Source organism: Pogoniulus pusillus, chromosome 23, assembly GCF_015220805.1.
Source record: "Pogoniulus pusillus isolate bPogPus1 chromosome 23, bPogPus1.pri, whole genome shotgun sequence".
Classification (NCBI taxonomy): Eukaryota; Metazoa; Chordata; class Aves; order Piciformes; family Lybiidae; genus Pogoniulus; species Pogoniulus pusillus.
In genome coordinates, this window is record NC_087286.1 from 2,900,512 (window position 1) to 2,917,175 (window position 16,664).

Here is a 16,664-nt window from a genome sequence, read left to right on the forward strand (position 1 = left end):
CTGCTCTGAGGACAGGCTACAAGAGTTGGGACTCTTCAGCCTGCAGAGGAGAAGGCTTGGAGAAGATCTTGGAGTGGCCTTGCAGGATCTGAAGTGGACCTGCAGAAGGGCTGGGGAGGGACTATTGACAAGGTCTTGTAATGACAGAACGAGGAGGAATGGGTTTGAAGCAGCAGAGGGGAGATTCAAGTTGGATGTTAGGAAAGGGTTGTTTGCACTGAGGGTGGTGAGACACTGGCACAGGTTGCCCAGGGAGGCTGTGGAGCACAGAATCACCCAATGTGATCTTTGATCACATTGGGTGATTCTGTGCTCCACAACCTCCCTGGAGGTGTTCAGTGCCAGGTTGGATGAGTCCTTGAGCAACCTGTTCTAGTGGGAGGTGTCCCTGCCTATGGATGATCTTCGAGGTCCCTTCCAACTTAAACCATTCTATGATCATTAAGTCCAACTACTAATCCAGCACTGCCAAGTCACCACTATACTATGTCCCTAAACCATATCCCTCAGTGTACCATTTTTGGATGATGAACTCAGAAGATTGTAATCCTAGAAGTGCTTTGTTTCTTTCCATAGACTAAAAGCAATCCCTTGGGATAGACATCCTCAGAAGTAGGTAGTCAATGCTAACATGTTCATACTGGAAAAGGAGTCAAGAGGGACTTGCTTACAGCCCCTTCTTCCATCAGGAAAGGAATCATAGAATCATAGAATCAAGCAGGTTGGAAGAGACCTCCAAGCTCATCCAGTCCAACCTAGCACCCAGCCCTGCCCAATCACCAGACCATGGCACTAAGTGCCTCATCCAGGCTTTTCTTTAACACCTCTCAGGACAGTGACTCCACCACCCAGGGAGCCCATTCCAGTGGCAAAGGAGGTCTTCTGGAGAACCTTGTCTCTAAGCATCACATCTATTTGCCTTCTAAGTACCTTCAGGCAGACTGGCCCAGGGCATTATAACCCTTTTGGTGAGAAATGTTTTCTGTGTACAGCCTAAACCTCATCTGGTGCAACTTGAGGACATTTCCTCTTGTTCTCTCACTTGTTAGGAGAAAAAAAGAGCTTTGATGAATTCTGTTTGAAGTACTCAGCTGCTCATGGATATTCATTTCCACGGTGATTCACTGAGTACAAGAAGTTTTGGATAATAGAGGTTTGAGGACAAGTGTGTGGATTACACCACAGTCCTTCAAAAGCTTGGTTGCCCAATTCATTGCCCAGATAAGAGTAATTTCTCTCTGTAGCCACACCATGGGACTAGAAAGAAGTATCACAGTATCATCAGGGTTGGAAGAGACCTCACAGATCATCAAGTCCAACCCTTTACCACAGAGCTCAAGGCCAGACCATGGCACCAAGTGCCACGTCCAGTCCTGCCTTGAACAGCTCCAGGGACGGCGACTCCACCACCTCCCCGGGCAGCCCATTCCAGTGTCCAATGACTCTCTCAGGGAAGAACTTTCTCCTCACCTCCAGCCTAAATCTCCCCTGGCACAGCCTGAGGCTGTGTCCTCTTGTTCTGGTGCTGGCCACCTGAGAGAAGAGAGCAACCTCCTCCTGGCCACAACCACCCCTCAGGTAGTTGTAGACAGCAATAAGGTCACCCCTGAGCCTCCTCTTCTCCAGGCTAAACAATCCCAGCTCCCTCAGCCTCTCCTCATAGGGCTTGTGCTCAAATCTTGCTCTTCATGACCTCCTTGAGACAGGCTGTCTTCAGCCACACCCATATCTCTCTATCTCCATCCTTCTCCCCCCTCTGCCCTCCCTGAGAAGACAAAAATATCCATCCTCAAAAGAATTTGTATTGCTCTTCCAGGAATGGTCTGAATTCTTGCTTTGAGAAGGCTGATGGAAGAAGGTCAAGTTTGACTTTCATCACAGTGCTGTAGAGAAAACATGCTGGGGCTGCCAGGCTTCAGAAAGCTTCCATGGCAAAAGCAGCAGTGTATGTGTTAGCATCCAAATCGCTTCATGATTAACAGGAGCAACATCCTGTTCATGCTCTAGGTGCATTGGGCTGGCTTGGGACAGGGTCCAGTGCTGGATGGACTGAAAACCTCTGCTTTGGAACAATGCTAATTGGTAAAAGGATTTAGATGTTGGAGTTGAAAACAGACTCCTGGCAGCAACAGTAACCTGCTGTTTCTGACAGCGTCTGCTGCACTGGAGATCCTTTTTTCACCCTAGACTGGCCCAGAGACAGCAAACACAGAGGTACTTAGTACACATATTTCTACCCTGGAGGTATCTGTCCCTTCAGCCAGAAAACACCAGGAGCTGTCCATCGCTATTGTGATGTATGCAATGAACAGAAGTGCTCCCTCATCAACCGATTTTGTTTCCCAGCTACCACGAAGATGGCTTGCACCAGTTCGTAGAACTCAAGGAGCTGACAAGAGTGAGTGGCACAGGCAGGCATATTTCCAGCCTCATTTGTATCTCTGCTGTGCTGGGATCTATCATGTTAGTTGGCATGCAACATGGAAAGCTATGTGAGGACTCTTTCTTTGTCCTCCTCTTTGACAAAGACAAGCTAGACAGAAACTCAAATCTCTCCTCTGTGTCCTGCCTCAGTTATCTCACTGAAGCACATGGATCCAAACGAGAGTTAGGAGGGAGAAAAGTAGATTGCATATTGCCAAAGTTGAATGTGATGGAGCTGTTAGGAAAAGAAGCCTACAAAAGCAGGGAATTAACATCACTATTTGCCAAGACACTTTCCAGCCCTGTGTAGCCCTAAAAACTAGAGAGAGATCAATTTAAATCCAGAGATTTAAACTCAGCTTGTGCTGGGAAGTCTTCTAATAGAAAACATGATGAAAATTCAGAGTAAATGTGCTAAAATCATAGAATCATAGATTCAGGCAGGTTGGAAGAGGCGTCCAAGCTCAGCCAGACCAACCTAGGACCCAGCCCTGGCCAACCAACCAGACCATGGCACTAAGTGCCCCAGCCAGGCTTGGCTTCAACACCTCCAGGCACGGTGACTCCACCACCTCCCTGGGCAGCCCATTCCAATGCCAATCACTCTCTCTGCCAACAACTTCCTCCTAACATCCAGCCTAGACCTCCCCTGGTACAGCTTGAGGCTGTGGCCCCTTGTTCTGTTGTTTGCGCCAGCTCTGGTAAAGTGCAGATCATGGAGAGTATAATACTCAGCTTGCTTCTTTCCTCCCTGAGGATGTAAAGCCCAGCGGAGAGAAGGGACCCAGTGTAACAATCATGATCTGAGAAGCTTCTTTGCTCCCTGAAGTTGTAAAGCCCAGCAGAGAGAAGGGACCCAGTGTAACAATCATGACCTGAGAAGCTGCTTTCCTCTCTGAGGTTGTAAAGCCCAGCAGAGAGCAGGGACCCAGTGTAACAATCATGACCTGAGAAGCTGCTTTCCTCTCTGGGGTTGTAAAGCCCAGTGGAGAGAAGGGACCCAGTGTAACAATCATGACCTGAGAAGCTGCTTTCCTCTCTGAGGTTGTAAAGCCCAGCAGAGAGCAGGGACCCAGTGTAACAATCATGACCTGAGAAGCAAGACAATTGCTTAACTTCCACCTTGCTCAGATTTCATCATGAGTCTGTCCTTCCTCTGGACTCATTATCCAAGCAGATTTCTTTCCCTGATCTTAGACACAAAAAAACCAACTCTTAAGACAGAGATCCTCTTCCTGTCCAGAGTAAAGAAAACGATGTCCAATTTTATTGAAACCAACCCAGAGTAGTGTTTATTCTTGAAAATATACAGTATTTTTGAACATCACATAAAAAGCCTGGTAGATACATCTGCTCTAGTTCAAAATGCTCAAAGGATAATCTTTGTGCAGCATGTAGCACTACCCTCCTAACGCCGACATCCTCTTCTCATCAGTGGTTTTACAGCACTTCCCTTTTAAACCCAGAAAACAGCTCCTGTTCTCCATCCCCACCCCCACCCTCTTAGCTGAGAAAACTCAAAGACTTCCCAAGGGCTACTTACACTGTGCCAAAAGCGTGGGGCTAAGAGGAATAAGGATATGGTAGTAAGAGCTATCTAAAGATATTGCTGTCCTTCTCAGGATGGTGTGTGTGAACAGGGCATGGCTCTTCCAAGGCAAAGTGCCCAACGCTGACCTGCCTAACTCCCCACGCCTCGAAAGGAGAGAAGGGGAAGGTAGATAACTCCAGATTTTTCACACCACCTCTCAGATGTTCTTTTTTCCCTCGCTGCCACATATTCTCCAATGCCAGTTCTGCAGAGAACTCTGTACAAAGGAACCAGGAGGAGACAGGCTACCTACACACCAAACTGTTGGAATCATTAGGAATCAATGTACAGGGTGAGGTGGGCAGCCTGTTAAAAACAGTCTTTGTTCACCACAATGCAGGGTGGGGGGGAAAGGAAAGAAGGAAAAAAAGGAGGAAAAAAACTGGATTGTTCCTGCCAGTCTGCTGGTTCAGACGTCCTGCCGTGAACTTCCACAAGGTGCAGTGTCCAATCTCTCTCTCTTCGCTGAATCCATCTCGCCGCCACCTACTCCAAGAGGCTTCTCCCCGGTTGCCTTCAAGCAGCGTCGCAAACAGGGGAGGTGAGAGCCCACAGAGCCACGGTGGGTGCCTCACGGCCAAAGAGAGCAGCGCAGAGCCGAGGAAGCAAGTCTGCAGAAAGGGCCTGGGGGGGAGTGGAGAAAGAAGAACCCTGAAGGCCACGGCGTGGCGCGTGTGCCGCGGGGCAGCTCAGACGGCTGCCGTCTGCTTGATGCTGTGGAAGCTGATCCGCGTGGGAGAGGTGGGGATGGACATGGCCCGCGCCACGCGCACGCGCAGGGAGTGATGGTCTTGCCAGCGGTGCCATCGCTTCCTGGCGGCAGAGCGCACCTGGGGGGAAAGCAGAGGTGAGGAACGCTCAGGACACTTGCCCAGGGTTCTTTTTATCATAGGATCAAGCAGGTTGGAAGAGACCTCCAAGATCATCCAGCCCAACCTAGCACCCAGCCCTGGCCAATCACTCAGACCATGGCACTAAGTGCCTCACCCAGGCTTGGCTTCAACACCTCCAGGCACAGCAACTCCACCACCTCCCTGGGCAGCCCATTCCAATGCCAATCACTCTCTCTGACAACAACTTCCTCCTAACATCCAGCCTAGACCTACCCTGGCACAGCTTAAGAATGTGTCCCCTTGTTCTGTTGCTGGTTGCCTGGCAGCAGAGCCCAACCCCACCTGGCTACAGCCTCCCTTTAGGTAGCTGCAGACAGCAATGAGCTCTGCCCTGAGCCTCCTCTTCTGCAGGCTGCACACCCCCAGCTCCCTCAGCCTCTCCTCATAGGATTTGTGCTCCAGGCCTCTCGCCAGCTTTGTTGCCCTTCTCTGGACACCTTCAAGCACCTCAACATCTCTCTTGAATTGAGGGGCCCAGAACTGGACACAGCACTCAAGGTGTGGCCTGAGCAGTGCTGAGCACAAGGGCAGAAGAACCTCCCTTGTCCTACTGGCCACACTGTTCCTGATACAGGCCAGGATGCCATTGGCTTCACTGTCTCAATGGACACCCCTGCAGAAGCAGTAGAAGCTGTGTCATGGTGTTGCACTTTCCCAGTTGCCCACCACTATGTGCAAACCTATCCCAGTTCTAGCTGGAGTGGCCAAGGGTTGGGTATGAAATTAAGGGCGGACACGAAACATGCACGAAGGTAAACACATATATCAGAGCACATCCAAGGTGGGCTACCTCTCATCTGAAAGCCTGACACATAGTCCTGGCTAATTATCTTTGCTTTCAATAAGGACAACATAGAAAAGAGATGAACCCCTTCAGAAGGTGGCTTAAATGTCAGAAACAAGTAAGTCCTTGCTCCATCTTGTTCCTCTGAATCATAGAATCATAGAATCAAGCAGGCTGGAAGAGACCTCCAAGCTCATCCACAAAAGCAGCAGTGCCCAGCTTCTGAGTGCAACCACTGGTGACAAGTCCCACATGCAGCTCCATCAATGCAAAAGAATTAATCACAGCCACCAACTGCTTTCTTTTCTGCTATGATAATGGAAATGTGACCCACTGAGAGCTTTGAAGATCAAGCTTCTGAACTTGATGTCATATACCTTGGGAAAAGAGCAAGTGGGAGGAACAGCATTGCTCTTAGTAGCATAGAATCAAGCAGGTTGGAAGAGAGCTCCAAGCTCAGCCAGCCCAACCTAGCACCCAGCCCTGGCCAACCAACCAGACCATGGCACTAAGTGCCTCAGCCAGGCTTTTCTTCAACACCTCCAGGCACAGAGACTCCACCACCTCCCTGGGCAGCCCATTCCAATGGCAATCACTCTCTCTGACAACAACTTCCTCCTAACAGCCAGCCCAGACCTGCCCTGGCACAGCTTGAGACTGTGTCTCCTTGTTCTGTTGCTGGGTGCCTGGCAGCAGAGCCCAACCCCACCTGGATACAGCCTCCCTGCAGGCAGCTGCAGACAGCAATGAGCTCTGCCCTGAGCCTCCTCTTCTCCAGGCTAAACAACCCCAGCACAAACCCAGCTTAGGTAAATGTTGGGTACCTAAGGCAAATGGTATAAGCAACATGTAAAGTGTCAGAGGGATAATGAGTGCCACGGGAAATGTCTCATAAGAGCATCTGACATGACCTGCAGAGAAATGTTGCCTCTCTAAGGCTCATTTCTCCCAAATGTCACCAAATTTGAAGATATTGCTAGGGCAAGATTTTCTCCTTTATGCTGGAGTGGAATTTGCCCTCGTAGAGGGAACCTGTCATCTACTTAAGTCCTTCAAAGAGGGGATTTTTTTCACCTTTGGTGCAGAGGCAGAGAGGCAGTCTCTGTGTAGAGCACAGTCTTGCTGAGGACATTAACACCAGAGTGGGAAACCTGTGGGTTCATGTACTCAGGTACTCCTGCTGCAGCATCACCTGGGGACAGGCTAAGGGGAAGTGGCCTGATGGGCTTTTTGTGTTTCTGAGCTGTCTGAACAGATACTTAGCCAGTGAAGCCAGATCAGATGTATCATTTGTGCTTCAAACCAATCAAGACATAAAGAACTACCATAAAATCAGTCAGGGTTGGAAGGGACCACAAGGATCATCTAGAGGAGAGCAACAGACCTGGTGAAAGGCCTGGAACACAAACCCTATGAGGAGAGGCTGAGGGAGCTGGGGGTGTGCAGCCTGCAGAAGAGGAGGCCCAGGGCAGACCTCATTGCTGTCTACAACTACCTGAAGGGAGGCTGTAGCCAGGTGGGGTTGGTCTCTTCTCCCAGACAACCAGCAATAGAAAAAGGGGACAGAGTCTCAAGTTGTGTTAGGGAAGGTCTAGGGTGGATGTGAGGAGGAAGTTCCTGGCAGAGAGAGTGATTGGCATTGGGATGGGCTGCCCAGGGAGGTGGTGGAGGCACCATCCCTGGAGGTGCACAAGCAAAGCCTGGCTGAGGCACTTAGTGCCATGGTCTGGTTGATTGGACAGAGCTGGGTGCTAGGTTGGACTGGATGAGCTTGGAGGTCTCTTCCAACCTGGTTGATTCTATGATTCCATGATGACAGTTCCAAACCCCTGCCATGGGCAGGGACACCCTACCCTAGGTAAGGCTGACCAGAGCCAAATCTGGATATAAAGACATGAGTCTAAACAAACTTTAGGGAAGGATAAAAACATCATAACAAAAATGCTGCCTTCTTGGACAGCTGGAGCCATTCCTAATGGACTGGGCACATGGAAATAGACTCTGCACTTAGAGGGGTGAGTGCAAATCATTTCTTAATGACAGAATAATTCACTGCAATTAGGATGTGATGAGAGCAGAGGCAGAAAAGGTTAAGCTCAAATTTATCTCTTCCAAGTGAAGTTGGTAACAAATTCCAGCATAACTTTAGGTCAGGAAAGAGAAAAGCCAAGCAGCTGTGATTGCTCTGATAACATGTTTTAAAAGGCACTAAAAGAGTTACTAAGCAGGGGAAGAGTAGCCGAAAAAGACAAAGCAAAATAACAACTGTAAAGGTGGTCGTTAAGCCCCATGAGAGCAACTACACCGAGTTAAGCCTTTTGAAGAGGCAGTGGCAGTGTCCTGAAGTCAGCATTTGTGCATCTATGACAGCCGATGCCTACAGGCTACCATCAGCCCTTAGAGCCTAACAAAGACTCTCAGGAATACAGATGAGCAGCTTCACCTCTACGGAACTTGAGTTGCTTGAGATGCCAAAGCTGATCCGTGCTGCTGAGCAGGGAGCTGATCTCCCTCTTGACTCTTGGTCTGTCCTTTTCTTTCTCGGCAAGACTCTTTGCAGCTCTTTGCACTTTGTGCCCTGTGACTAAGCAGCTTCTCTCTGAACACATGGGGAAATCGCATGATCAGTAGATGTCTGCCTACCCAGGGTGGGCACTGCTCCCACCAGGAGTGCTTTAGAAGAGTCAGGAGAAATAATTCATAAGTGATGGGATGAAGAGAAGTCACAGGATCACAGGCTCACAGGATGTCAGGGGTTGGAAGGGTTGCCAGAGCAGGACCACACCATCTAGCACAGATCACACAGGAACACATCCAGACAGGTCTTGAAAGGCTCCACAGAAGGAGACTCCACAACCTCTCTGGGCAGCCTGTGCCAGGGCTCTGGGACCCTTACAGTACAAGTTTCCCCCTTGTGTTGAGGCAGAACCTCCTGTGCTGCAGCTTACACCCACTGATCCTTGTCCTGTCCCAGGGAGCAGCGAGCAGAGCCTGTCCCCCCCCTCCTGACCCCCAGCCCTCAGATATTTATAGACATTTATCAAATCCCCTCTCAGTCTTCTCCTCTCCAGGCTAAGCAGCCCCAGGGCCCTCAGCCTCTCCTCATCAGCCATGCCCTGCAGTCCCCTCATCATCCTTGTAGCCCTCTGCTGGACCCTCCCCAGCAGATCCCTGTCCCTCTTCAACTGGGGAGCCCAAAACTGAACACAGTATTCAAGAGGAGATCTCAGCAGGGCAGAGTAGAGGGGGAGGAGAACCTCCCTTCATCTGCTGGACACAATCTACTTAATACACCCCAGGATCCCATTGGCCTTCTTGGCCCCCAGGGCACATTGCTGTGCCATGGATGTTCTCCACCAGCACTCCCAAGTCCCTCTCCTTGGGGCTGCTCTCCAGCAGTCACCTCCCAGCCTGTGCTGCTGCAGTTTATTATTCCTCCCCAGGTGCAGGACTCTGCACTTGTCCTTGTTGAACCTCATTTGGCTCCTCTGTGCCCAGCTCTGTCTGCCCAGGGCTCTCTGGATGGCAGCACAGCCTGCAGCTGTCTCAGCCAAGCCTCCCAGCTTGGTGTCAGCAGCAAACCTGCTGAGCAGACTCTGTCTGTCTGTGCACTGATCAATGGCATTGATAAAGATGTTGAATAGGACTGGCCCAGCACTGATCCCTGGGGGACACCACTGGTCACAGCTCTCCAGCTGGACCTGGCACCATTGATCACCACCCTCTGAACTCTATCTTGCAACCAGTTCCTAACCCACCTCACTGCCTGCTCTCCCATCCCACACTTCCTCAGCTTGCTCATTAAGTCACTGGGTGACAGTTTTTCTTTCTTGACTGGATCACCCAAATGAGCACTTCTCAAACTTTCAGAACAGATCTGAAACCTCACATCCTATTATAAAAAGTCTTTAAGAACTCTCTTCAGAAGAACAACAGCAATAAAAAAGCATGAAAGATGTGGAGAGAAGGATGAAAACATGCAGAGAAGGGTTGCTTTGAATAAAACAGACCTCAGTTTTGTATTGCTATTACTTATGCTGGATCCTGGTGCTGGCTAATCTCTTGCAACCCTCAAACAGGAATGAAGAAAGAGACTTTAGTATCCTTAAGCATCATTCTGGGAAGAAATGTCAGGTTTTATTAGCAGAGAGGAAGAAAGATTGATCTGTTTACACAGTCCTTTGGACACAGGGCCCCATTCACTTGGGAGTTACTGAGTACTGTGTGCTGTTCTGGAGTCCCCCAGCACAAGAAGGACATGGAACTGTTAGAGTCAGTCCAGAGGAAGCCACCAAGATGCTCAGAGGGCTGCAGCAGCTCTGCTCTGAGGACAGGCTGAGAGAGTTGGGGCTCTGCAAGGTGGAGATGGTTGTTTCCTTTTCACAGCCTATAGTCTATTTCTTCTCACCAAAATATCCCAGCTAGGCTCAAACTAGCACAGAAGGCTTCCAGGAGACCTTGGAGTGGCCTTCCAATATCTGAAGGGGGCTACAGAAAGGCTGGGGAGGGACTATTGACAAGGTCTGGTAATGACAGGAGGAGGAGGAATGGATTCAAACTGGCAGAGGGGAGATTGAAACTGGATGTTAGGAAAGGGCTCTTTGCAGTGAGGGTGGTGAGACATTGGCACAGGTTGAGGACGGTGAGACACTGGCACAGGTTGAGGATAGTGAGACACTGGCACAGGTTGGGGGTGGTGAGACACTGGCACAGGTTGGGGGTGGTGAGACACTGGCACAGGTTGCCCAAGGAGGTTGTGGAGCACAGAATCACCCAATGTGATCAAAGATCACATTGGGTGATTCTGTGCTCCACAACCTCCCTGGAGGTGTTCAGTGCCAGGTTGGATGAGTCCTTGAGCAACCTGTTCTAGTGTGAGGTGTCCCTGCCTATGGCAGGGGGTTGGAACTGGCTGATCCTTGAGGTCCCTTCCAACCTAAACTATTCTGTGATTGTATCATAGTAAAATATAATAGTAGCAATGTGGGTTAAAAGGAAAGGTTTGACAAGGAGAGTAGGATTAAATGAGCTGCCATGGTAATGGGAGCTGGAAGTAACACTACTGGGATGCCATCATACTCTGTCCCCAGAGAACATCTCTCACATGAAAATGCTAACAAGTGAGGGGCTGAGAGACAACATAATGGAACTAACATAAGGTGATGCCTTACATGATACCTTGACTGCTTTTCAAAGGGAAGAAGGACAGCAAATGCTGTGAAGAAGCCTCTCTAGATGCTGGGAAGGATGAAGTGCAGTCCTGATTGCAAGCAAAGAAGCAGACGAGAGTAAGCACAGAGAGCACTGGGCTGACAAATGTGGGGATCTGCAGATGTTAACACTCAGAGAAATAGGGGTACTATAAATACAGCCACTATATGTGTGTGCACCTCTCATCCTGCTGCTATGGCTTTACAAGGCTCCCAGCAGAGCCAGCCTCAGGCCAAAGACGGTCATGTTACCAGCAGACAAAACAAGCAGCTATAAAGATGCCATTATCAGTGTTTAATCCCCATCAGGTAAGGAAGGGATGTAGTCAAAACAATCTGCAGGGCTCAAAGGGAACAAAAATGAAGCTCAGGTGGCATTTTTTTTCCCTCCCAAATAGCTTACATCACATCATTACTTTATGTAACATTCTTCTGCTGCTTCTTCTCCCTAAAAGAAGAATTAGCCTGGTGAATGGGTCTGCAATTGCTGGTCTTTGGCATCAATTCCTGGCAGCCTGGTGACAGCAAAAGAGTTTTGCAGCACCTGCTAGAGTGGGATGTTGAAGTTGAATTCCTAAGATCACAAGAGTGCAATTCTGTTATATCATGTATCACTGTTCATGAACCAGTTCTCTCTGGTTATCAAGATCTGCTTCCCATTTTGGGATGGAAGCAGATGTGGCTCTTTTCTCCTAGGCCACATGGGACCAGAACTAGCCACTTGAGAGGGAGGCTACGAATGCAGCCAGCCCACCTTGAGCCTCTGTGATTTTGCTGTGGGGTGCTCTGAAGTCACACTCACACCCCCAACAGAATCATAGAGGCACCGTCCCTGGGGGTCTTCAAGAAAAGCCTGGATGAGGCACTTAGTGCCATGGTCTGGTTGACTGGATAGGGCTGGGTGCTAGGTTGGACTGGATGAGCTTGGAGGTCTCTTCCAACCTGGTTGATTCTATGATTCTATGATTCTGAGTGTGAGTGTGAGTTCAGAGCAGAAGTGGTGCTGTGAAAAGGAAGATGGGGTAAGGAAGGACCCTCAGACCAGTTGCTACCTTTCACTATGTCTGGACTTCTCATTCTGCTCCCTGGCAGGACCTCATTCTGGAGAGACCTACTGGAGTGACAACAATGGAAGCAACCTTCTACCAGAACATGCCTGGGTGTGAAGAGAAGATGGAAGTCCTGTAACCAACTGCTGCCTGCTGGTCCTAAAGGGAAGGTCAGATCCCTTCACTTGACTTTATACTGACTAGTCATCCTGGGAGGCATTTAGCACCACTACTCATACATACCCTGTGTCCAGTTCTGGGCCCCTCAATTCAAGAGAGATGTTGAGGTGCTGGAGCATGTCCAGAGAAGGGCAACAAAGCTGGTGAAGGGCCTGGAGCACAAATCCTATGAGGAGAGGCTGAGGGAGCTGGGGGTGTGCAGCCTGCAGAAGAGGAGGCTCAGGGGTGATCTTATTACTGTCTACAACTACCTGAAGGGACATTGTAGCCAGGTGGGGGGTGGCCTCTTCTCCCAGGCAACCAGCAACAGAACAAGGGGACAGTCTCAAGTTGTGCCAGGGTAGGTCTAGGCTGGATGTTAGGAGGAAGTTGTTGGCAGAGAGAGTGATTGGCATTGGAATGGGCTGCCCAGGGAGGTGGTGGAGTCACCGTCCCTGGAGGTGTTGAAGAAAAGCCTGGATGAGGCACTTAGTGCCATGGTCTGGTTGACTGGATAGGGCTGGGTGCTAGGTTGGACTGGATGATCTTGGAGGTCTCTTCCAACCTGCTTGATTCTATGATTCTATGTTGTGCACTTTTGCTCAGAAAGCAATCACTGTGGGAGATGGAGTCAAACTTTAGGCCTCCAGTCCACCCCCATGTTTACATTTAGTCACTGATTTGAAGGAATGCTTAATGCCTGTCCTTGGAGTGCAGAATGATGCATGTGAAGGCTGCACAGATTGATGGGCAGTGCCTGACTAACCATTTAGTGGTGATTCACAGCTGGCAATTCCAACGAACAGCCTCCCAGGAGGATCAGATCAAAGTAAGCCACTTTGAGCTTTACAGATCTTGAGAGACAGATGGTGCCTAGCTGAAGAGTCAACACACACACAATTAAACATAGTCATTCTTGCCTCGCACCTTGTTGTGAGAGTAATTTACACTCCTATCTAACCAAGTAACCTGCACTATCCCTCTCTGGTTATGGTTTCTCTCTGTCAGCTAAATGCTTTCCACTTTATATGTTCATTCATAGCTGATTATTGATATTGACCAGGTGATACTAGAATCTGAAGCCTGCTTGAGCTAAGAATCCATGCCCTCACTGAGCCTTTTCTCAGTTCCACATCCATGCCCTCACTGAGCCATATTTCAGTTCCACATCCATGCTCTCACTGAGCCTTTTCTCAGTTCCACATCCATGCCCTCTCTGAGCCTTTTCTCAGTTCCACATCCATGCCCTCACTGAGCCTTTTCTCAGTTCCACACCCATGCCCTCACTGAGCCTTTTCCCAGTTCCACATCCATGCCCTCACTGAGCCTTTTCTCAGTTCCACATCCATGCCCTCACTGAGCCTTATTTCAGTTCCACATCCATGCCCTCACTGAGCCTTTTCTCAGTTCCACATCCATGCCCTCACTGAGCCTTTTATCAGTTCCACATCCATGCCCTCACTGAGCCATATTTCAGCTCCACATCCATGCCCTCACTGAGCCTTTTCTCAGTTCCACATCCATGGCCTCACTGAGCCTTTTCTCAGTTCCACACCCATGCCCTCTCTGAGCCATATTTCAGTTCCACATCCATGCCCTCACTGAGCCTTTTCTCAGTTCCACATCCATGGCCTCACTGAGCCTTTTCTCAGTTCCACACCCATGCCCTCTCTGAGCCATATTTCAGTTCCACATCCATGCCCTCACTGAGCCTTTTCTCAGTTCCACATCCATGGCCTCACTGAGCCATATTTCAGTTCCACATCCATGCCCTCTCTGAGCCTTTTCTCAGTTCCACATCCATGCCCTCACTGAGCCTTTTCTCAGTTCCACACCCATGCCCTCTCTGAGCCATATTTCAGCTCCACATCCATGCCCTCTCTGAACCTTTTCTCAGTCCCAGGCCTGGCTGTGACCAGGACAGGACAGTGCTTTCCCCACCCCCAGCATTCCATTCTCAAGAGCACAGTCAGAGACATCCAAGGTACCATGTGGGTGAATGCCATGCCCAGCACCCATCTGAGAGCCAGGCTTTCATGAAACACTTGCTCTCAAGCTCTGTTACTAGACTGAATTGATCAGCTTGTACTCTCATCCAAACTCAGATCAGGATGAGATGTGATGAAAGCACATCTCTGATTACACATCATTATCTTGTTCTAAGCAAAATGACCTAGGCAGAAAAAGGTTCATCAGCTAAAGGAACCTGGAGACTTTTAACTGTGATAAAGAAATGCCCAGCAGGGTTTTCCTTTGGTGGAAGTGTATCTTCTTCAGCACAGTTTAAAGCAGGGAATCTATCCTCCCAAGATATTCTAGTGAGCAAGCTCAGGAAATGTGGGATGGAAGAGCAAAGAGGTGAGTTAGGAACTGGTTACAAGATAGAGTTCAAAGAGGGGTGATCAATGGTGCCAGGTCCAGCTGGAGAGCTGTGACCAGTGGTGTCCCCCAGGGATCAGTGCTGGGGCCAGTCCTGTTCAACATCTTCATCAATGCCATTGATAAGGGCACAGACAGACAGAGTCTGCTCAGCAAGTTTGCTGCTGACACCAAGCTGGGAGGCTTGGCTGAGACAGCTGCAGGCTGTGCTGCCATCCAGAGAGCCCTGGGCAGACAGAGCTGGGCACAGAGGAACCAGATGAGGTTCAACAAGGACAAGTGCAGAGTCCTGCACCTGGGGAGGGATAATAAACTGCAGGAGCACAGGCTGGGAGGTGACTGCTGGAGAGCAGCTCTGTGGAGAGGGACCTGGGGGTGCTGGTGGAGAACATCCATGGCACAGCAATGTGCCCTGGGGGCCAAGAAGGCCAATGGGATCCTGGGGTGTATTAGGCAGAGTGTGTCCAGCAGATCAAGGGAGGTTCTCCTCCCCCTCTACTCTGCCCTGCTGAGACCTCATCTTGAATACTGTGCTCAATTTTGGGCTCCCCAGTTGAAGAGGGACAGGGATCTGCTGGAGAGGGTTCAGCAGAGGGCTACAAGGATGATGAGGGAACAGGAGGGCATGGGTGATGAGGAGAGGCTGAGGAACCTGGGGCTGCTTAGTCTGGAGAGGAGAAGACTGAGAGGGGATTTGATAAATGTCTATAAGTATCTGAGGGCTGCCAGGAGTCGGGGGACAGGCTCTGCTCACTGCTCCCTGGGATAGGACAAGCAGCAATGGGTGCAAGTTGCAGCAAAAGAGGTTCCAGCTCAACACAAGGGGTAACTTCTTGACTGGAAGGGTCCCAGAGCACTGGCACAGGCTGCCCAGAGAGGTTGTGGAGTCTCCTTCTCTGGAGCCTTTCAAGGCCTGTCTGGATCCTCTGTGATCTGTGCTAGATTGTGTGGTCCTGCTCTGGCAGGGGGTTTGGACTGGATGATCTCCTTGGGTCCCTTCCAACCTCTAATATCCTGTGATCCTTTTTCCAAACCACTCCAGCTTACTTTATTTACTTTCTTTCCTAATCCAGTGTAATGTGCACTTCAATTCAGTCCTGTGATCCCTGAGTTGGTAGAAAAAAAAGTGTTGAGGAGCACCTTGATTACTGCAGTCATTAAAACAGAAGTTGCCAGCCTACATTCATCCTCTGAAAGAGGCATTTAACATAAATGCATATGTATGGTTCCTTATGGCATTTTCCATTACATCTTCAATCCTCAGAAGCTGCACTTTGGCCACAACAACCCCAAGCAGTGCTATAGGCTGGGGACTGAGTGGCTGAGAGCAGCCAGGAGGAAAGGGACCTGGGGGTACTGATAGATAGTAGGCTGAAGATGAGCCAGCAGTGTGCCCAGGTGGCCAAGAGAGCCAATGGCATCCTGGGCTGGCTCAGGAGCAGTGTGGGCAGCAGGACAAGGGAGGTTCTTCTGGCCCTGTGCTCAGCACTGCTCAGGACACCCCTTGAGTGCTGTGTCCAGTTCTGGGCCCCTCCATTCAAGAGAGATGTTGAGGTGCTGGAAGGTGTTGAGAGAAGGGCAGAAGGGCTGGGGAGGGGCCTGGAGCAGAGCCCTGTGAGGAGAGGCTGAGGGAGCTGGGATTGTTTAGCCTGGAGAAGAGGAGGCTCAGGGGTGATCTTATTACTGTCTACAACTACCTGCAGGGAGGCTGTAGCCAGGTGGGGTTGGGCTCTTCTGCCAGGCAAGCATCAACAGAACAAGGGGACACAGTCTCAAGCTGTGCCAGGGGAGGTCTAGGCTGGATGTTAGGGGGAAGTTGCTGTCAGAGAGAGTGATTGGCATTGGAATGGGCTGCCCAGGGAGGTGGTGGAGTCTCTGTGGCTGGAGGTGTTGAAGCCAAGCCTGGCTGGGGCACTTAGTGCCATGGTCTGGTTGACTGGATGGGGCTGGGTGCTAGGTTGGGCTGGCTGAGCTTGGAGCTCTCTTCCAACCTGGCTGATTCTATGATTCTATGATTCTATGCCTCTCATCCTTAATTCTCTTGCAACTCCAGAGATGGTCTTTACCACTGCAGTTAAATTGAATTGCCATGTTTTTGCCTCCTCATGCTAGCAGATTTTCTCTGTGTGTCCCCCCCCAAAAAAAAACCCCAAACCAAAGAATTTCTTTTCCATC

The 16,664-nt window shown here is 50.0% G+C and overlaps 1 protein-coding gene across 3 annotated transcripts in view; it reads right to left on the reverse strand.

The window, feature by feature from the left end:
• Positions 1-3,688: 3,688 nt before the first annotated feature.
• CRHR2 (corticotropin releasing hormone receptor 2) overlaps positions 3,689-16,664 on the reverse strand; it is a 221,981-nt gene continuing 209,005 nt past the window's right edge. For 2 of the 3 annotated variants that reach the window (XM_064162363.1, XM_064162365.1), the window contains one exon: positions 4,547-4,845. In XM_064162363.1, coding sequence (XP_064018433.1) covers positions 4,705-4,845 — 141 coding nt within the window. In that variant the 3' untranslated portion in view covers positions 4,547-4,704. Of the gene's footprint in view, positions 4,846-16,664 lie in introns of all 3 variants that reach the window. The other variant, XM_064162364.1, reaches the window with a different exon arrangement.